The sequence below is a fragment of the Pleurodeles waltl genome, chromosome 6 (assembly GCF_031143425.1).
Source record: "Pleurodeles waltl isolate 20211129_DDA chromosome 6, aPleWal1.hap1.20221129, whole genome shotgun sequence".
In the NCBI taxonomy this organism is placed as follows: Eukaryota; Metazoa; Chordata; class Amphibia; order Caudata; family Salamandridae; genus Pleurodeles; species Pleurodeles waltl.
Window position 1 is genome coordinate 498036920 of NC_090445.1, and position 23217 is coordinate 498060136.

The 23217-nt window shown below is 41.8% G+C and overlaps 1 protein-coding gene across 3 annotated transcripts in view; it reads right to left on the bottom strand.

The window, feature by feature from the left end:
• KCND3 (potassium voltage-gated channel subfamily D member 3) overlaps nucleotides 1-23217 on the bottom strand; it is a 933785-nt gene that overhangs the window by 97078 nt on the left and 813490 nt on the right. For all 3 annotated transcript variants that reach the window (XM_069238665.1, XM_069238663.1, XM_069238662.1), the window contains exon 4: nucleotides 9228-9329. In XM_069238665.1, coding sequence (XP_069094766.1) covers nucleotides 9228-9329 — 102 coding nt within the window. The remainder of the gene's footprint in view (nucleotides 1-9227; nucleotides 9330-23217) is intronic.

Consider the following 23217-nt stretch of genomic DNA (forward strand, 5'->3'; position numbering starts at 1 on the left):
CAGGAACAACCTTTTTTAAAAGTGAGTTTGCTGTGTAGGTTCACAGAGGTTTTATTGCTTATTATTAGTAGGTGCTTCTGCATTGTATTCCTTTTTTATGTCAAAGCTGAGAGGAAGTGCCACATTAAAATTGTGCAGTTCTAGGAATATTAAAAATATGTTTATGAACTATGCACAAGGAAAGATACACATTCTGTTTCATATTTTTCTGTCTGTCAGTTCCTGGATTCCAAACAGTGGTAATGTTTTCGATATAACTGAAACCACTTAGGGCAGTCAAATAAGATCCTTGGGCCAAACCTTACTACGTTCCTAATTCCTCGATCCTTCCATTAGTAGTCTAAGCGGAATGTGTCTGGTATAGATTACAATGTGACTTAGAGGTTAGAGGAGGCAAAACAGTTTTGGGGGAGTGTCTAGTTCCAGAAGTCAGGAGAGAGGGAATGGGGTTGTATTGTATGAGCTGACGATAAGGAGTTCTGTTCAGTTTTTAAAAATGTGATAATAAACTTAATGTAAAAATAAAATTAAATTCAACTTTTAAATGTTTGCTAAAAAATTAAAATACATTTGACATGAATTGAATATATTACCTTTAACACTATTCATACATAATAAGTAAAAATAAAAATTCTGCTGTGGGTGGCATTTGTCACAAGTCACAAGTCAGGAGAGAGGGAATGAGGTTGGATTGTATCAGCTGAGGATAAGGAGTTCTGGTCAGTTTTTAAAAATGTGATAATAAACTTAATGTAAAAATAAAATGAAATGCAACTTTTAAATGTTTGCTAAAAAATTAAAATACATTTGAAATTAACTGAATAAATTACCTTTAATACTATATATTACATATTAAGTACAAATAAAAAATACTACTGTGGGTGGCATTTGTTTAATTATTCTTTAAGAACTATTATTTGTAAATTAAATACATGTATTTCAATAAATGTGTTATTTAATACACATTACATGTATGTAATGAGTTGATGTGCTGTAACATGTTATGTGATTGATTCTATGCTAATAGTAAATATTTTAATGTATTTTCGATTTATGTTTTTTAAAATATTACAAATGTGTATTTAAAATAATACATTTTAAAAACTTTCCTTTTACTTTCCTATATTGTGATCACCATAGTGGCAGATATCTCTATGTACAAGTGACAAGTTGCTAATAGCAATTTTACATGCTTAAATTCATTCTTAGATATCTCTATCCCATGAACTAAGGTGGTGGAAACATGAAGACAGTACTGTTTGGGCACTTCACACCCAAAGGTCCTAATGCCACTACATCTGTTGCACAATTGATAGCTAAGCCTCTGCATTTGGGTGCGACTTTGCAAAGATTTATACGGATGAGTCAGTCCTAGAGTGGGTTTCTGTACTGTTGTTGGTGCCAAGGATAAGTATTGTTTTGGTAAGCTTAGGTGTAAGACGTATGCCAGACAGCCATATTTGATGCAGTTTGAGGTATTGTGTTAGACAGTGTATCATCAAGGAGCCTTTTAGCTAAAACTATGTTTAATCTTTTGTTAACCTTGAGGCCTCCAGTTGGCACCATCTACATCATGAACACTATTGGATAGATGTCTGGACTGTGGTGTAGCACAGGAACATTGAAAGCTACCAGTATCTAGAAGTGGCTGCTTGGGCTGATCCATACCTGAAGAGTTTGGAAGTGATCTACTGACGTACCAATCCTTAGAAGCCCATGTAAGGCAAGAGGACATCCATCAGAACCAATGAAAGATGGTGTTAAAGCTCAATGTAGGTTCCAGTGGAACCAGGAGAAAGAGTTCTCCATTGCCGTTCTTGTTAATAGCATCATCCAGTACTTGGATGACATTTATTGATATGCTACAATAATGCCTACAGAATATTACACAAAGGCAGTCCTGTAATTATTTAGAAGGTTGTTGTTATCAATTTGGTCTTGTACTTGCAAGACCCCTTTCATCTCAGTTATTTTTCTGACAAATGGAAGGTAGGTAAAATGAAACATGAGTGGTGGTTCTGTAACTTGCCCGACTTTTGGACTCAGATTGGGTTTCATAGGAGGTGGCAGGTCTGTCTTAGTTTGAGCATCTCAAGAAAGATAACTTGTGCAGGAGAGGAATAACTTACGTTGAGGAGTAGCTTAAACACACCTTGAGGAAGTCACATTAGTAAGGTTAATTGTAACATAATATATTCATAACATGGGTGGTTTTCAGGGCTGTGGGCAACTGTATGTGGTCTGAGATGATAAATATTTTGAATATGGTTTACTGCTTATATTGAAATGTGGTATGGATAGAGAGGTCAGCATTTGTTTGATACTGTTATAGTGATTTCTGATTTTGTTATTTTTCAATGAAGAATTGATGTATGGCATTGTGGTCGTCCACAGGTGGGTCAGATGGTTTATTTATTTCTTCTGTGATGCTTGTTTTAGAAAATGGCAGCATTAGCTGTGTTAAAAAAGTTTTTTACTTGTAGAGTAGAACTCTTTTGCCATTTGATAAAAACGGCTTTTAAAATGCAACATTTTTGGAATTTAAATTGTTACAGGTAATTCTCACCAGTTGCATGTAATGAAATATTGACATACAAGATGAGTTAAAATTTTCTAGGTATTAATATTGTCTTCTTCATTATTACCTGTGACAATTTCAAGAATGTCAAATTGTAATGGTTGTGTTTATTACATGCATTCTTTAACTTATCTAACTGTACTCTAAAAACATCTTCGTACCCTTATACGATCCCATCCCTAAACCCTTAAAACCTAAACTACTCCTTATTGCTACCCTTCCATGAATGCTAAAAAAAACAATAAAACCCTTAATGCTACCAATCTCTGAATCTTGTGAACCCCTTACTACCCCTTTATGCTACTCTTCCCTTAACTTTAAAATCTCCTTACTTATGCCCCCATACTCTTAAATACTCCTCTCTACTTTACCAGGATGATGCCTCATTTCCCCTGCTTCTAGTACACTTACCGTAGCCACAGCATTTTTCATTCTATTTATTTACAGTGGCTGACAATTTTACTGCAAACCCTGCCCACCTTGCCCTAGGGGGGATGAATGGATAAGTTTCCTTTCACCCTACCCATTGTGTCCAGGGACAGGAGTTTTTTCTTACTTTGGGAGGAATCTAAAAAGACGTTTTCATTAGAGGATGGTCTAACACAACCCACATCTTGACCAAGGGCTGCCATCATTAGGAAACTTAAACCACCTACCCTGTCCAAGGGTTATGGGGTACATTTTAATTACGACTGCTGACTTGCCCAAGGGTGATGGTATTGTGTTTCCCCCACACCCCTGCCTTTCATATGGATGTTAGAGGGTATATTTATTGTCCCCATATTGCCCAAGGGCAGCAGGCTTTGTGTGAGTCTCCCATGGCCCTGTTCTCCCAAAGGGTATGGTGGTGTTTAGGGGGTTAGAAAAAGAGGGATGGAAACAGCTGCCAGCTGCCACCTGTCTCGCCTCTGCATTCTGTTTCGAACTGAGAGGAGTGTATGCAGCTATCCTCCTCTGTAGTCTTCAGCATTTTGTGGGCCTGGGTGCAGAACGGCAACTCACAGAGGTTGAAAAGTTTGCTGGTGCAGTTGTAGATGACTGCTGCTCTATGGCCCGCAACATGCTGTGAGCCACAAAAGAGTGTTTCACCTACCAACTGCCTCTACACCCTCTTCACAACTGTGAGAAGGATGCAGTGTCAACTGATAGCTGTCTCTTCCTATTTTTGTTTTCTTTTTTTAAGCTATATCCCCCTCGTCTTTGGGCAAGGCTTGGGAAGTTGGAGAAATGGACCACTCACACTTTGACAATGCATAGACAAGGTGGGAGTACAGGGGTGGCACTTCTATCTTTGAACACGGTCAGGAGGCAAATAATTCTCTCCCCACACTTTGGCAATAATGATAAGGGGTTAAAAGGGCCAAGAGACCCTCCCTGCATTATGGCATTGTTGGAAAGGGTTTTTAACACCAAGGTAAAAAAAATAAAGCCCTGCCTTGGGCAAGGCAGGTTGTTGGTTTAATGTACCCTTATCTAGCACTTAAACAAGAGCATAGATGTGAGAAAAGAAACCCTCCCTACAGACAAGCCAGGGAGACAATAAATTAATTCTTTCATGGGCCACCAGTCTCTGGAGGTTCATTTTTTAGGTACCTAATATATAATGTTCAAATTTCTATGCATGTTAGCTTTGGATATTCTGCTCTGCTGCTTCATTTTTCATTCTTTTTTTCCCCATTACCACGTTTTTTCATTTAAATTAGAAGGGTGGGGGATGTGTTAGAGTCTACAATGCATGTGCCTAAATGAAATATGCATTACACAATATATTGTTTACAGTGGTGTTCTTGTATTTTATTCAGAAATTGTGAGCAAAAAACTAAATTTGCATAACCGATACACATTTTGTCTTCTATCTCAGGAACTACTGACCAAACCAAAAAAGGCTTCAAAAGAGAAAGGAATAAGTACCAAAACATTAGTAACTTTTGATAAGTGTTCCTGTTGTATACACAACTAATGTTTGCATGGGAGCCCCTCCAACCATTACAATGAGAATGACAGGCTTTGGGATCAATCCCCTTATAACCTTTGAACAATTGATAGAAACTTGCAACAGATTTAGCATGTTATGGACCTTACCTTTGACCCTTTACCTCTTTTTCTCCTATCTTTGGTGCAACTTGTTGAAGAGGGGTGTTAGATCTGTAAAACTTAGGGTGGTCTTTCCCCAAATGTTTAGCCTTCACTCCTGTTTTGCTGAATTTTTTTGTTGGCTTGAGGACTCCATGCCCTTTACCACTGCTAAACGTGTGCTTAAGTGCTTGTGCTCACTTCCTAAAACATTGTAAAATTGTCTTACACTCAATCAGCACAATTAGTTTACTTATATTTCCGCAGTAAAATGGTACTACATGTACCCTGGGCCTGTTAATTAAATGCTGCTAATGTGTCTGCAGCACCTATAATGCCATTCACATAAGTAACCTTTTTAAACATGTCCCACTCCTGCCACTGCAGACTCTGCGCAGTTTTAAACTGCCAATTTGACTTGGCAAAATAACCCCTTATCCAAGCCTAGAACGTCCTTTTTAATGCATATGTCACACCTTGGGTAGGCCCTAAACAGTCACTAGAGCATGGTGCATCGCATCTAAAAAAAAAATGGACATATATATTTATGTTTCACATGTGCTGGTAGTAAAAAATACACAAATTTGTTTTTCATTACTGTGAGGTGCACCTATCCCATAGGATAATGTAGGGTTGCCTTATTACATTTAGTAAATGATAGCTTCTGATTGGGAGTAGGTAAGAATATTGAGTTTGTTCTCTAAAAAACTATAATTTAATACCCTTTTTAATGTTAAAGCCTGATTTTAAGTCGCAAATGTGACAATGTCATTTTCTTTTCTTTTTCTGACTGTTTGTTGCCTGCAGCCTGTATTCTGGGCCACATGACTAGGTGTAGTTGGCAGTTGGTCTTTGTGTATTCCTCCCTGACAGTATCACAAAGGGGGGGCTTGGATTTGGCAGGATAAGCCATCCTCAGTAGATGGGTGGGGGTGGGGCTATCCCTTACCACACTAGCACGTCAAAGGCACTGCCCCACCACACTCACAAACTTCCTGCTAATCTATAGTCACCCCATATTTCTTGGACCCAGGGCAGGAAAAGAAAGGAAGTTGCAGAACCTGATATAGGGGATGCCTAGAAGCTTCTCCCCCCTCAAAGCTAGCACCAGGTATAAATAATAGACCCTCAGACCAACTCTTCAGTATGCTCCTAAATCTGTGGATACTAGAGAAGAAGGACTGCCCTGCTGCCAGAGGACTGCCCTGCTGCCTGACGCCTGTCCTGCTGTCTGAGAAGGAAGACTAGACCAGCTCCCTTAATCCCAGTCTGAGTGACTCCAAGAGCCAGCTGACTATCCTCCTGTTCTGATAGGGATCCAACAAGCTCCAGAGGCCTCCCTGCAACTGCCTAGATGCCCTGCTGTACTGACCTGCCTAAGTCTCCAACTGGATCTTCCTGAGCCTTGCTGGTCTCTGCTGGAGTAAGTTCCTGATATCCAAACAGTGCCTCTCCATGTCCTGGGCCTTTGGCTAACATCAGATGAACCTTCTTCTAGGCTAATTGAAGGTTCCACCAAATCCAGTGTGAAGGGAAACAAACACTACAAAGCTTTGCCGCACAACTGTAAGCTTTTCCAGAGGCGATGCAGGGTGACGCGAAGCCCCACAATTTGTTGCCGTGCAGCTGCCAGCCTCCTCTGAATTGATGCCGAGTGACACAAAGCTCTGTGAAGTCTCACCAAACAGCTGCCAGCCTCTTCTCAACCAATGCAAAGCAATGCAAAGCCTCAGTGCACAGATCCTCAGAACTGATGCTGACGGATGTAAACCCTTGCCACAAAGCTTCATCAAAACCAATCCCAAATGATGTGAGCCTATCAAAGCAATACTACGCAGACTGAGCACCATGGAAATAAGGTACAGTTCCCAGTGGCTCTATCTTGGTCTCGTGTCCAGTCTGTGCTCCATCACTGTCAGACTGAAATTGTGATTTTATTCCAGTCCAACTGGACCAGATACTCTCAGTTGGCGCTTTGCTCCTTTTAGTGCTATTATTCTCTAAAGCTCTAAAATTGCATAACTCCAATTCTACTGAATGGATTTTTGTTGTTTTGGTATTACATTTCACTTTATTTTCCTAAAATGCTGTGGAATTTTTCTTGTGTTGTGTTTTACCTCTGTGGTTCAATCAATCAATCAATTAAAAAAAATTGTAGAGCGCGCTACTCACACGTGAGGGTCTCAAGGCGTGGGGGGGATAAGGGGGGGCAAGGAGGGTCACTGATCGAACAACCATGTCTTGAGGTTCTTTCTGAAGACCAGGAGGTCTTTGGTTTTGCGAAGGTCGGTGGGGAGGGAGAGTTCCAGGTTTTGGGGGCGAGGTAGGAGAAGGACCTGCCTCCTGTGGTGGTGCGTTGGATGCGGGGGACTGTGGCTAGGGCGAGGTCGGCTGATCGGAGGTTGCGTGTGGGAGTGTGGAAGTTAACTCTTTCGTTGAGGTAGGTTGGGCCGGTGTTGTGGAGGGATTTGTGTGCGTGGATGAGGATCTTGAATGTGATTCTCTTGTCTATGGGGAGCCAGTGAAGGGATTTGAGGTGTGGTGAGATTCGTTTGTGGCGGGGCAGGCCAAGGATGAGGCGTGCGGCTGTGTTCTGGATTCTCTGGAGTTTGCGTTTGAGTTTGAGTGTGGTGCCGGCGTAGAGGGCGTTACCGTAGTCCAGTCTGCTGCTGATGAGTGCGTGGGTGACTGTCTTTCTGGTTTCTGGGGGAATCCATTTGAAGGATTTTTTTAGAGTGCGGAGTGTGTGGAAGCAGGAGGAGGTTAGAGCATTGATTTGCTGTGTCATGGAGAGGGAGGGGTCAAGGATGATGCCGAGGTTGCGTGCGTGGTTTGCGGGGGTGGGTGCGGGCCTAGGGAGGTGGGCCACCAGGAGTGGTTGTTTGTGTGCTGCATATATACTTTACACATTGCCTCATATTGTGGATGTTGCTTGAGTAGGGGTTTCCCTCACTCAACCAACAACCTAATTTCTCACAAGGACCAACGTTACAAGGGTGTAAAAACTGATTTTCCTATAAGGTGAACTGTTAACCTTTACTACATTTTACTACTACCTTAACTATCTTGGAGCTAAAGCATGCCTAGCAACTAATATTAGTTGAAGGGAAAACAATGTTAGAGATTAAGGAGAGCCCATAATATATATAGGTGTCTATGTCTGTCTACATACATGTAATGACTCTACGACAACAAAAAATAATTGAAGAGAAAGTAAAATATATGGAATTGAAGTTGGTGACACAGTCGGCATAAGCATTAAACGCGGTTTCTTTCGAATTCAATCAATTCTAACGTATTGTATAAAGCTCTCCTATACATAAAGCATGATACTGTAGAATACATTTTCCTGGTGGGGAGTTCAGTGGGCATAGATTACATCCGTAAGGTGAATGCATTCATGGTGCAGCATAAATTCCCGCTAATCAGAATGGTATTCAGTTTAGGACAGCTCAAAACAAACAAAAAATGCATGTTATCTGTATTATTTTGAGACTTTTTATTTACTAGGTACTAGGTTCCGCGCTAGCAAATGAGCTGTGCAACATGAAAGACCACAATTTGGCTGACCTTAGAGGTCTTGCCTTTAAGGACCAGCAGTGTACCTTGGCTGTTTCCCAAAATTATATTGTAGCCGCTGTATTTTGACTGTTCCTGTACAGGGGCGCCTGCCTCGTTATAGTTTGTAGTGCAGTGAAGTGTCTCGTCTATGTTTTGCATTGTTTCTAACAGTGATAGATGTCTGACTGCGTTGACCACATTTTGATTGCATATATTTTGAGTACTTTATAAGTTAACTACAGAAACATAACACTGCTCCGGAAATATACTTCAGACACTGTTCGTCTTTTAAACCGGCACAATCGATTGAACTTTGCTTGTCTAACAAATAAATAGCATTTTTGCAGATATGACAAGTAATTAACAGTGTGCTCTTTAGTATGGTTATAGGCGGCATCTCGTTCAACTGATTGCAGTGAACGGGCCTCAATTAGAAATAACTAGTTTCTTTTGAGAAACAATTATATAACCTGAGAACAGACTGTGCCAACTAGGAGATAAATTGGTTCTGACTTCATGCAACCTCATTTTTTTCCTGAAGTTTGGAGCAAAAATCTTAAATCTTGAGAACGTGCTTTTGACTTTTAGTAACACTTTGATTGAGATTTCATTTGTACCAACTGCATGAAAAACGAGTGTCTTTTCAGTAATTACGAAAACAGGAGAATATATCGGAAAGACAAACATACATCCTGTCAGAGAAATAGAACGTAATAGATAAAGAACTCAAGTGCGACGAAATCTGTTTTTTTATTAAACCTTCTCCCCGTCCACCTACCCATGAAATAAATACTATACATATTAATGAAACAGCAGACTAAGAAAGAGACCTACAGAAAACCTAATTTCTATCTAAGAGGAACAACAGAATTAATACTTCTTACAGAACGAATTAAAAAATGTAGACGTTGTAAACATGTATGCATGCTTCATGAACATTTTTAATGTTTAAATCAGCACCAGATGCATCAGTTGAGTTAATGTAGTCGAGACAAAAGAGGGACTGCTAGCTCACCGTTAACTCCAATGCTTCGTTCAAGAGTCCGTTCCGTTTGCTGTGCAGGTAAGCCGTGGAGCTTCCTGTTTTAGCCACCCTGATGCGGGCTAGACGGGCTTTCTGTAAAAAATAAAAAAAATAGCACTCAGCCAATCTTCAGATTCTTAGCACACACAATCACATTTGAGGAAATAGAACAGATACGGAATCCATAGTCGCGAAACAGATCTATGACGGCGCACTCCAATAATACACAATTTAAAAATAAAATTAGCAACATAAATATAACATATACTCAAAACAATACAAAGCCTCCGCGTTGTTTTCCATCCAAAAACAATATTTTACGTGAATTGTATAATTTTCTATGTGGCAGGTAGGCCACGTGGTCGGTTGAGAGCATTTTCATCCAGTGCTTCTTTTTGCTGACCTGGGTTCATTTCCTAATTCAATGGAGGGCAGTTTAGTGAAAATCACCTTCATAAGCAGCCCCAACAGAGAAGTCAAAGAAGAAGGTGTCACAGAAAAAAAGACATTACCACTGAACTGCGCACATGTCCGCCCCCCACCCCCTCCTTCTTTTTACCTAGTGTTGATACCAATTTTGATTGAAAATGTGCTGGGATCCTGGTAACCAGGCCCCATCACCAGCGTTCTTTCCCAAAAACTGTTCCTTTGTTTCCACAGTTGGCACAGCCCTGGCACAGTTAAGCCCCTTGTAAAGGGTACCCATGGTACTAAGGGCCCTGTGACCAGGGAAGGTCTCTAAGGGCTGCAGCATGTATTATGCCACCCTAAGGGACCCCTCACCCAGTACATGTACACTGCCTTGCAGCCTGTGTGTGCCATGCCCACCAGCCACTGCCTGTGGCATAGATAAGTCACCCCTCTAACAGGCCTTACTGCCGTAAGGCAGGGCGTACTACACCACAGGTGAAGGCATAGCTGCATTAGCAGTATGTCTTTACAGTGTCTAAGTCCATTCTTAGGCATTGTAAGTGTAGTGTGGCCATATTAAGTATATGGTCTGAGAGTTTGTCAAAACGAACTCCACAGTTACATAACGGCTACACTGAATACTGTGAAGTTTGGTATCAAACTTCTCAGCACAATAAACCTACACCGGTGCCAGTGTGGGATTTATTTAAAAAATGCACACAGAGGGCATCTTAGATATACCCCCTGTATTTTACCCAATCCAGTGCAGGACTGACTGGTCTGTGCCAACCTGCCACTGAGACGTGTTTCTGACCCCCTGGGGTGAGTGCCTTTGTGCACTCTGTGACCAGAAACCCAGCTTGCACTGGGTGGAGGTGCTTCACATCCCCCCTACAGGAACTGTAACATCTGATGGTGAGCTTCAATGGCTCAAGCCTCGGATTACAGTGTCCTAGGCCACTCCAGCTACTGAAGCTGCCCCCCCCCAATTCTCCAAAACCCTTTTCCCCCCAGGGACACAGCCCCACTTTTGGTGGCAAGTCTGTCGGTAAAATTAGGGAAATCAGGTAGGAGCGACAACCCGAGCCAGGACCACCCCTAGGGTGTCCAGAACTGAGGTGACCCCCTCCCTGCTGAATCCTCCATCTTGGTTTGGAGGACAGGGACCAATAGGATTAGGTTTGTGTCACCCTCCCCAAGGGAGTGGGCACAAGGAGGGTGTAGCCACCCTCTGGGACAGTAGCCTTTGGCTACTGCCCTCTAACCCTTAAAACGCCCCTAAATCTACGATTTAATAGACTTCTTGAACCCAGCTCACCATATTCCTGGCGACCTGACAAGGACTAATTAGCTGAAACCCCTCACAGAGAAGGAAGACGTCAACTGCTTTGGCCCCAAGCCTACCAGACTGTCTCCTGCTTCAAAGAACCTGCAAAAGAACAGAATGCATCCAGCTGGACCAGCAACCTCTGACAAGCTCCAGATACTGCCCTGCACCCAAAAGGACCAAGAACTCCCATGGACAGCAGCCCTGCCCAAGAAGAAAACAGCAACCAATGAGTCACTCTGAATATGTGATCCCTAACCGCTCTGCACCCAAGACCCGTGTCCAGGTGGCCCAACCAGCTAGAGAGGATCCCCAGGCGATTCTAAGCAAATGCCCACCCAGATTATTGCCAATATTTCAAGAACTGTATAACTTATCGATTTCAAACAAAGTACTGTTGATATGTGTGAAATACGAATCAATTGAAGTACTTATCTGCAACTTGAATGTTGTGGTTCTAAAAATAATTAAGGAAAGATATTTTTGCTATATTTAAACCATTGGTCAGGAGTTAAGTGTGTGCTTCTTCTATTGTCTATTTACTACACGTGCTTTGCACTACCCTCTGATAAGCCTAACTGCTCGACCACACTACTACAAAAGAGAGCGTTAGTATTCTCTACTTTAGCCTCTGTTAAGCCTCTGGGGAACCCCTAGACTGTGTGCACACTGTATCTTATTTTGATATAGTATACAGAGCCAGCTTCATACACATATATCTCAAATGCAGACGGTTCCCTTCTGTGTAGATTGGCAGCCGGATGGTTTGTGCCGCGGGGCGTTGTGCCTGCTTGTCCCGGGGACAGGGTGGACGTGGAGACGTGTTGCCCTTGACCCCAGAGAAAATCACTCGGGCGTCGGGTGACATCCCTGTGTCCTGCAGTTGCCCTGCTGCCGCAGGCATCTATGATTCACAGTGGGTGTGGAACTCACTGTTTTCTATGGCATTGTTCGTGACTCATCTTTAGAGAATAGGGATAACATAGGGATGACTGCTCAAGCGGACTTGCCGCAGTTCATTGCATATCATCGCTGATTGATGGCTGAACTCTTGATCTCCTTAACTGTTTTCCTTCAATGAGCTGAGGATCTGAGCCCTAAACAGGATATTCCCTTGATAGATGCTGCATTTGCGCTGTTCCTTCTGTAATACAGATCACACCAGAACAGAATCATGGCGTTCCCTAAGAATTGAGGGCATCACCTCATGCTAATGAGTGGAACACTTTCTTTGTGCCCATACTATAGTATGGATGTGTACGCAGCCACAAGGAAACCACCAGGAAGCTCACCGACTGTGCTCTGCAAAGAGGTGGCATATGTTTGCAACTGTCCTACTGACCATATCTGTGCTAAGCACTCCCATTTAGAAGTGTGCCTTGACAAATACCAAAGGCGGTGCACACACTATTTAATTTCTTGTCAGCTTTTTGATGCTTCCAGTGATCTGACTGTCAACAAAAGCTTTCCTACCTATGACAGGCAAGACAGCACAACTGCTGTGTGCTGCTGCCGCAAGCAAGGTCGGGTGGAGATCCTCTGCCAGGCAGAACAAAGTCTCTGAAGGTGACTGAACCAGGCAAATATATTTTTGTTAACTGGCCACCTAGCAGGTTCTGAGAACACTAGATAAAGAGTTGAGCGTTATTTGCCTGGCAAACTACAAGCACCATCTCCATCCTGAGTTGGCACAGGTCATCTTTGATCAGTGTAAAATTCTTTGGTTAGAGATGTTCGTTACTGTCGTACACCCATTTTCAGAGCTTCTGCATATTGGAGTTTCCTCTAAAAGGTAATTGTGAGACACATTTTTTCTGCGATAGAACACTGGTCGCCTGTGTTCGTTTCTACCACATTCTCTATTGCCTGGAGTGCTGAGAAATGTAAGATTAGACCAGGCCCAAGTTATGGATCAGGCGAATGTGACATCTGGAGCGCCTGAACATTTATCCTCCGATTTGGCTATCCTTTCAGGAAGACCTCCTGTCTCAGTAAGAGGTTGATGCCTACACTTGAATCTCTGCAGCCTACTTCTCTTGGTGTTACAGATGGAGTGGTGACAGTCAAATCCTTTTGGCTTGCTTCTGGGAGTAGTAGAGGTCATTCCTATATCCAGAGACCTCTCGACAAAGTCCATCTGTGTCTGGTGCTGCGAAAAGTTTGTTCCGTGGTCTGGGGCACATCACAGTTAATTGTCAGACCATTTTAGGTTTGCCCGATAAACCCTATCTTTAAATCACTGGTTATGATGTGTTTTCTTGAGGGACTGCCATATATGGTTCCTCCAGTCCGTTCTGTCCTGTCTCAGTAAAACCTAAGTCTACTCTGCTTATTTGAACACCATTCGAGTCTGTGCACAGTTGAGCACTAATAACGTAGGTGGCAGTGGACTATACTGCATGCACCTAACCCCTGCCACTTACTTTATAACAGAAAAAGTCATAAGCTCAAGTCTTACTGGTGCGTGCACACATCACAGTACCTGCCGCCAAAGTGAAAGCCTTTAGGAAGGGACTGTGCAAGACTCGGGTCTCGGTGGTGCACCGCATTCAATCAGGTTGGAGGGTCCAGTTCATCAGTGTTGTTCCATTTGTATCTTCTCTTTGTGTTATTTAGCCAGGCCCATCTGTGCAGTCAGATCCAGGAAGAGGTGGAGTGGGGCCACCCACCTTGTTCTTTTTTCCCAGTGGCTACATTACTTTTACTAACCGGGTCTTGGTTGCAGTATTCAGGTGCTGTTTTTCAGTGTAGGTAACATGTTGTCTACAATGCAACTTCTTCCCTGATTATAATGGATTGGAATCGATTTGAATTAAAAAAATATATATATATATATCCCTGAAGAAGTCCTGTCTTGAGGACGAAACGCATTGGCTGTAGCTGTTATGAATGTGTTCTAATTTTAAAAGAAAAGAAGAATAAGGAGAGGATACGGATGGAGTGGTGCTGATGAGTTGGACTTTTTGGTTTGATTGAATGTGGTGCACCATTGAGATTTGGGTTCTGTGCACAGTTGCTGTTTTCTGTTAACCAAGGCAGATTTTCTTACTGGTATCACTTCTTCACCACACATTAGTGAGCCACAAGTGCTGTCTGTGCAACCTGCAGCACTTTCTTTCTTGACAGATTTGTTCTGAAGATTCAGGTTGCCTTCCTGCCAAAGGCGATATTACACTTCCATGTTGATCAAGCCATCACCTGCCAACAATTTACAGACTGCCACACCCCATGAAAGAGAGGATGAGGTCAACCAGCATTGATTTTCTTCACTGGCTATACGAGAGATCATTGTGTGGATAATTCGCTTTTTGTTGATTTCACCTGGACCAAGGAAGGCAGAGTGATGCAGAAGCACTCTGTTAAGTGGATGGTTCTCTGCATTAAAATCTGCTGCACACTGGTTAAGGAGGAATCTCTAGAAGGCCGTTGAGCCTCATTCCTCCTCCATCGTGTCTCCATGATGGCACTGACAAGACGGTTGCCTGTTGTGGAAATATGCAGACTGTGATATGTGCGTCTCTGCTCAAGTTCATAAAACACTGCTGCCTGGTCCAATTATAGTCTTTTGTATCTGCTCAGTACTTAGCAGACCCTCCCCATTTTGTGAGGTACTAGTCTATAAGTGTACCTATTCTAAAGGCAAGGAAACTGCAGTTAGAAGTGACTGTCAGATTACCAGTTTACTTACCTTTGGTAACTCAGGTAGATATATAATATGTTGTGTATTAGTGAAGCACAATATCACTTGCATGGGTGTCCTGGCTCTGAGCATGTGTACCTTGCCATGCCTATTGTAGGTTGATTAACTGAAAAGCTAGGTTTTCGGCTACTTGAAGAATTTGGGAAGAGAGGAGGAGAATCTAATGGTGAGTGGGAAGTCATTCCACGCTGTAGGAGAGATGTAAGCAGGGGTGTAGAATTCCTATAGGCCGGAAGCCCAGGGAATATTGTTTGGGATCGGGGACAGCAGGTTTTCATGTTTGTTTTGTCCTTTGGACGGGTGGGTCCGGCCCCCTTCGGCGCGGACCCTTTGGCTGATGGCTTGCAGGGAGGTAAGCTGTCTGCAATTGAGGTAATATTTGTGCCCATGTGTGATTCGGTTGGAACTTGTATTTATGGTTCATTGATGCAAATCCTTTATTGGTAGGATGTGCGCTCTAGATAAACATTGTCAGCCCACACTGCACTACTGACAGTGGTTCCCGGAAAATAATGTGTATATACACATTTGAAAAGTTTAGCAATGGGAGTACGTGTAGTGCTCTTGGGATGCTTTCTGGTTGGATGCAAATGTTTGCAGAATTTTTTGGGCGGGATTGATGATTCTTTTCTTTGAAACTATGTTCGGAGAGATATTCAAGTAGGAAAGAATATTTTTCTAAATTACTGTGGGGTTTTGGGTGCTGTTTCTTTGAGGCATTTAGTAAGATGTTTTGATGCATGATCTAATTTAAAAAGTGTATTCATGGTGGAGGGTCAGTGTGGCCATTTTCGGCGGGGTTATGGAAAACATGAAAGTGGACCACCACGGCAAGGCCAACCAATCTGACGTTGGTGGTCAGTCTTTTGATTTTTTTCAATGCAGGTCTGGTTTTGACGCGAGTTTTGTAACACTTTATTGTTGTGGGATCTGCTAGGCCCTCGCAGCAGGCATTGGCAGGGAACAAGCATAAACACATTGGTCTCAGGGGGCACACATTGTCACGGTGGTTCCTGGCACTGGGCGGAACTACTTTGTGTGCCGGTGTTCTCCTTGTGGAAGAGCGGAATTCTTTCACTCACAATAGACCAATGGAGAAATAGAGTTTTGATAAAAAGCGGGGTGTTTTGGTTAGCACCGGAGCTGATTGGTGGCCCAATTTTTTTTTGACGGGGTCTAGAACGTGTACCCGTGGTGTGTGTGTTTGTGTTGGTGGCATTCATGAATTCACAAGAATTTGCAGCAGTGGGCCAGGGGTCGTGCTCCTGGAAAATGTTGTGGGATATAGTTTGGCGCGAGTAAGTATGCATGTTTGCATTTATCTCACCCTACTTCTATGCTCTCCCTAACCCTTCCACATCCTCTTTCCCCTCCGCTCCCCTATTATTCATCTCAAGCCTTTGGATTGAGTAAATGAAGGATAAACTCCCAATTAACACTTCTGGATTTCTTTCCTCCTCCACCCCTCCATTACTCCAGTCAATCTAACTAACAAACTCTCATATCTGCAACTCAAATTAACTCATAATAATACTAAAACTGTACTCCTTATTAAATTATACTAATCCATCACTAATTCTTGTTGGGTACCGGAGTAGCGTGCTACTCATCGAAAAGCGCTTCGACGCCTCGTCAGGGGTAGTAAGCGCTATATAAATACGATTACAATTACAATTACAATTACATAGACAGCACCTCTAACTACTCTGCCACCTACGGGAAGATGAAGCGTTTTACTCTACACCGACCAAAAAGCTAAATATTCCTCTTCCACATCTCTGATCACTGATGGTGGGAAAAGCCGAAGAAACTTAGGAAATCACGTCAGTGACTCAATGAGAATGTGAATTACCTTTAAGGACGTTTAACTGTGCGAATGTCAAGGCTGCGCAAACCCTCCGTGGTATGTTGACCCCCTGTTTGACTTTCCTCCTTCTTTCCACTGTCTTTGCTTTTTCCTTTCTGGATTTCTGCTGCATCTCTCCAGACCTCTCCTGAACAAATGAATGTGTAGGTGGCCTGCACAGTCCTGGAGGTGTGTCTTAGATCCAGAAACTGATGGGTTAGACCTGTTCTGGTGTGTTGCCCTTACTCTGTTTGCTCCCCGAGCCAAACATCACCCTGTGATTTTTTTTTTTGTTTCTTTCAAACGTTGTGCATCAATATTCTCATTTATATTGATATATTGTATTGTAGAGCACAGAGCCATCTGCTGTTTTCTTGAAAGGAGGTGCTCCTGTTATTTTCCTTTCCTTCGCAGCCCTGCACTCGGATCCAAGTCCCTTTTTCCAACAGAAAACAGTCCCTTCACCACGTTGACAATGTGACTGACAGGCAGCCAGTCATCGCCCCATAGCATGAGCTACACAGTTATAGGCCTGATTACAGGCCCAGAGTGGTCAATCACACACCCAGTTAGTGTGACTCAGGGCCTGATACCGGTCTTCAAGCACAGCTGTACAACACTGTGTTGCAGAGTAGAGAGCTGTGGGTTTAGACCACACCACTCTAATATACTGCCTTGCCTCAGTGCTCCAAGAGTGCAAGTGTGCATGTCTCCTGTCCTGAGCATGGTTTTCCCTCTATTATTCTGAATGTTTTGAACTGCACAACGGCAGATCCTTCGATTGAGATGGAAAACATATATTGGAGAATGACCAGATGCCACCCTCGTGGATCTACATATGTTTTGGTTGTATTTTTATCCCTTCTTCTATATTGCCAAATGAGCTCAGTGTTCCATCACTCGTGATACACCTCAACCCCCCCCTCTCTCTCTCTCATATTTAACATCTACTTGTTTTTTATGTGTTCCTCTGCTGTTCAAGTTTCTATTGTTTCTTTTTTATTTTAATGAGCTTTCAGCCTACTACTCTGGTTGAATTTTAGCATTTTTGTGTCCACCTCATAATATTGGTCTCTGGAAACGTCCATTTACCTCATTGACATGAAGTTGCATTGCACAAAGCTTGCACAAAGTTTGGCTCAGGGGTTAGATTATTTAAGGTTAGTATTTAAACATTATTGATAATTCAAGGTTAAAGCAGAGACTGATAAAAAGAGAATCAACCAGCTATTGAAAAAAATACTGATTTTGTTGTTTGAAGTTTCTGGATCTTTTCGTGATATTTTAATGGCCAACAATAAATACACATTAGAAGATTTGATAGCTTATATTAAACTTTGTTTTTCAAAGTGAAAACAAGTGCCTACTTACAGTACATATCTGCCTAGCATATCATACAAGTATGTAATATTTGTGAATCGGCATGTGGAACTACAAAATGGCAATGTAGTATTTTCAGCATATCCCGCTATATATGCATGGCAAAAACATCACAAGGAACTACATTGCATAATAAGACTAGGTAAGCAGATATGGAGTTCAACATTATAAGTATGTACTTGCCCTGTCATGTAGTGGATGAAATATTTTTGCAAACTGATATTGTCGGCTTCAGTATAGAGACATATAATCATATTCCCACCATGAACATAGAAACCAGAGTGATAACATAAAAAAACAGATGAGTTACTCAGCTGGTAATGGAAAGATTCATAGAAAAATGAATAGCCCTTGTGGCTGACAAGGTGAAATATGTGATGGAACTACACAGTGCAGTGATAGCAGAGCCACTCAATATACCAGTTACATCAACTGATTCATCATCAGTCTGCTCATGGGTGGGTGTATTTCGCTGGATACACTGCTACAACCTGACACACTCATGGACGACTCATCATGCCAGTCAGATGCCAGTCTTGTAATAGGGATTATTACAATTATTACAATTCAAAGGATTCTACTGCAGCATCTAGATGTTAGTGCATCTGCGCTGCCATAGGAGAATTCTTACAGGACGACATTTAGGGCCACTAATATGACTGCAGCAGTTATCAGCTTGAAAGCGTACGATATATTATGTTTAATTATAATATGCTGTGGCTGGTTAAGATTTGTTTATGCCCCAGTACGTGTTTGGTTATGTCATGTTAGATGTTATATTGTCTATGTGGAAAGGTATGGGATGTACTTTGCTCCCTTTGGTCATAACATGGTATGCATTATGTTAATGTTGTTATAGCATGTATTAGTATCTGGTATTATACTATGTGATATTTTATGGCATTTCAAGGTATATGTTTCCCTATCTTTCTGTGTGGTATGTTATGTCACATTAGAATTCCAGTTTTTGAAGCTTTACACACTGTACAACCTTGACAAAGAAAGTCAATCTGCTTCTGTCATCTTTGATATAACCATAAAGCCTCATTGGGATATGCAATCAGTTCTTCTGGAAGATGTCTCCCATTTAAATGGAAGACAGAGTAGGTGAATGTTGAGTTATTTTCCACTGGGGTGAGAGGCTGTTCTGGAACTCAAATAGCTCCCCATCAGTTAAACTAGATCCAACGAAATACCTAAAGGTGGGTCTCGGACGTCTTCATATGTTGAGAGCTTCGGACATTGATGCAGTCCCTAATGTAGTGTGAGACATGCCAACGGATTACCTGTTTGTAATGGTGAAGAGTTAAAGGTGAATCATCTTTGAATATAGAGCTACTGCTGAAGGCATTGACTCTCATCTTTGGCTGGTTGATGAACCACGCTATTCAAAGATTCAGCAGCTTGCCAAGGCAAAGCGCTCACCAAGCGATAAATTACCATTTTAAGTGATACTCATACCATACCATGAAATGGAAATGTTAGGGAGCTTCATCAGACAGGCTACAGTACCATATTTACCTTCTGGATGCGAGTTAGTTGCTTTCCACACTACAATTTCGAGCAATTAGCTGTTACTAATTAGAGCAATAGCCAGCAATCTCAGCAGGTTATTTACACGATAATATTTTAAAATAATACTTCTAAATAATATAATTCAGGAATCCATTTCATGTGTTTGTCTATTATGCTTATGCCCTGGAAAGCGAGGAGTAAAGGATGCAGTGCAAATCCATGCTGGATAGATAGCAGAAAGCTTTTCATTAGGGAAATTAGAGAGGTGTAGCTTTCTAAATGGAAATGATTACACGGGAAAGCAAAGAGTGAATTTCAAAGCTTGCAGCAGTTGATACTGCCACGGAAGAGCAGTGAGTAAATGAGGGCATGAGGCGATCGCTGACTTTGTGCTTCTCTCTCATCCCGGGCAACAGAATCAATGTTTACACATACGATGACAACTCTAACATTGGAATTGAGCAGAGGTGGCTCCTCCGTAATAGCCGAGGAGCGTCACGCCCCTGCTCAGTGTCAGACAGTGATAAAATGATAACAAAACAATTTTATTATAATTTTATTTGTCGCTGTCTCTCTGACAGCCAAGGAATCTAGGGGGGGTGGGGCCATAGGGAGGAGGAGTGGTGGGCACCGTAAAGTGAGCATGTCGGTTTGGCTGGCCATCTTACGCCAGCCAAACCGACACACGCACTTACGTTTTTCCAACCGATCTCTATTGCACATCCGGACTGTGGAAATGGCACAGGCTCCCTGTGCCTGAGTGAGCATCAGACCAGCCCGCTCAGGCCAATCCCGCGCTTCTCTCATGCTTGGTATAGCATGAGAGCAGCATCAGGATTGGGAGCCTGTGCTTTTGTGCTGACTGCCGGGACAAGAAGGAGCTGTGGCAGGTATGTTTTTTTTATTTTTACACCCCTCTGACACACCCCCAACACCCCGCTCCACCACTTTTGATTTTGATTGGTGGTAGCTGCCACTGCAATTGAGACATAGACCTCAACAAGATTTCCCTTCCCGGTAGATCTATTCAACTCCGTAACTGTGCAGGTGGGTCCACTTTCCCTTCCGCTTTCCCTTCACGTGTGCATGAAAGTCTTCTGACACGTGCACTATCAATAGTTAATAATAATACCAAAAAAGGGTAAGTGACAAACAAAGGGCACAGAAGCAGAACACTAGTCATCATTAGATTTAGTCAGTACACCTCCATGTCAAAAGTGGTTTTTCTTCTAAAACGTTTTGCATGCATATGATCTCCACTAAGCCCTTCACATTTGAACCAACAATATCAACTCTGTGCTGTGTGGCTAGTGGTTATTAAGAAAAAACTTTATAGATCAGGAGTTATCAGGTAGAAAATGGTACATTACAACTCAAATTATTCTTCGGCTCCATTCTGACTATCCTTTTCTGTATGAGTTGAAACTGTGGATGGCAGGAGTGACCCATTGGAAAGGTCCCAATAAGCTGAAAACCCCACTAGACATTGTCAGATAAATGGTCATTCTTGAATTGTATTGTTGGTAATTGTGAATGATTCCAGTGTACAACCTTGACAAAGAAAGTAAATCTGCTTCTGTCATCTTTGTTTTAAAGTAATTCTAAACACGTTTGCAAGAACTTTGCTTAATTTGTTCAATCATAATGTTTAATATAGTGTTTCTTTATCAATGACATTCATTTTTATGGCAATGTTTGGTAGAGTAATGCAGATTAAAGACCAATGTGCGATAGTCTATATTTGAGTTCCTATTAAGCAACGTTTTATAACAACATTGAAAATAGGCTTTCTTTCAGGGTCCTCAAGTTCCTAAAATGTTTGAAGAGCTTACAGGCTTTACATTTTCAGATGAATTTATTGTTCAATGGTGTGAACTTGCTGCACTCAAACTTTATTTTGTCTTAAAGTTCGCTGGTGAGAAAATCCTGTCAATCTATAACATATGGTTCTCTGAAAGATGGTGTCAGATTGTGCTCATCATTTTATCGCTTCTGGGCTCTGCTCGATGCTATTAGATCCCATAGCCAAGACACCGAAAAACAGAGACATTTTGTAAACAAAAAAAAACAAAAAACATCAAAATCATTTTTCCTTGCAAGAACATTGGCTTTAGCTAGAAAAAAAATCAATATTTGCTCCTGAAAAAAGCTTCAAAAATAGTTACATCAGGGAAATATATTTTTATTTGGAATGTTCAGATGAAAACTGTATCTTTCTGAGTTTTTATATAAATTTATTGAAAAGGCTTCACAGAGTCACTGGTTTACTCCGTTTAGTTGCTTATTATATACTATATGGCATTGTTTTCTGATTAAACCTTAAGCATTTGAAAAAACTAAATTACTTCTTGATCTGAAATGTAGTTTGTCAAGGCATATATTAGGCTGCTTCTATATTACATTTAGGTGCATGTATAGAGGTGTTAATGCTTGCTATTAAAACTGTATGAAGTCTCATGTGTATATCTGTATGTATAGGTTAATTACAGTCATCTGATAAATAAAAAGAAAGAAATATGTATCTGCATACTTCACCACAAGATACACATACACTTCGAACCATGTAAATATTGCTGCTTCTATGTACATTTGGCTATTTATACACAGGGGTTTACTTCAGCCTCTGAACCTTTATCAAGTATCATGTGTATATATGTATGTATAAATTAATATCAGTTTCTGTTATTAACGAAAGCACCTCCCTACAACCTTTGCCCCCTCACTCCTCTGTCTGACTCCTTCCAAGCCTTTCTAACTGTTACGAACTCCCAAACATCCTTTTCAGTAAATTCACCCATAAACAGGCACACACGCTCCCACTACTTATAACAAGTATTTGCAATGCAACGGGTCTCACGTTTGCTCATGTTAGAGCTGATAGCGTTGTAAACTCCTAACCCGACTTTTCACCTATTGGGCAAAAGTACATTTATATACGTAACCAGAAAAAGTGCAATTAACTATGTAAAGCGCTCGACTTCTGCCAAGCAAGATCGCGCTCGTAAATTAGAGAAAATGAAGTCCACGAGCCCGATGGAAAACAGCGAGCCTCGCATGTTTTCTGTACTTGGTCGCTGCGCTCAAGGAGTGCTAGCCACCGGAAAAGGCATGACGTATGCGTGCCTTCGACTAATGAAAGCAAGCAGATTTTATTAGGCAAGCCCACGAACCAATAAAAAACACTGACGTGACGATGACAGGGCTCCGAGCCCTTTTCTAAACACTAAAGCATCTCGCTGCGATACGCATGCGCGAGCGCATGCAACGCAGGCTCGACCCTAAAAAGTACTCAGTTCTTCCCCTTTTTCAAATACATTCGCATATTTCTACCCCTGCTTTAAACTCTGATAAACACACAAGAATCCAAGAGCACATACCTAACACAACCGACGCATAGACAAAATTGCACTTATCAGTAATCTACTAACTATTCAACTCTGCACCTGGGTTCTGGAGTAATGTGCTACTCGCCACAAGCACTTCGATGCATCAGGGGTATTAAGTCCTATAAATATACATTTTATATTAATAAAAGCCAGCAGACTGTTTTTCATTTGAACCACAGAAAGGCATGCTAGCCACATGTTTGAAATGAAACTGCTCCCCTCAACCAATCTGCAACATATAAAGAGCAGGCTTAGGGAACGAGGATCCATGCCAGGTAATTCTTGATTAAATATGTGCCTTATATCGCAGAGGGCCAGTATAGTTATAAAGATTATGATCCTAACAAACCTTTTCACCTCTGTCCACTGAAAATGCCTCAGAATGAGAAACATAATCAGCGCATTTAGTCCTGGGA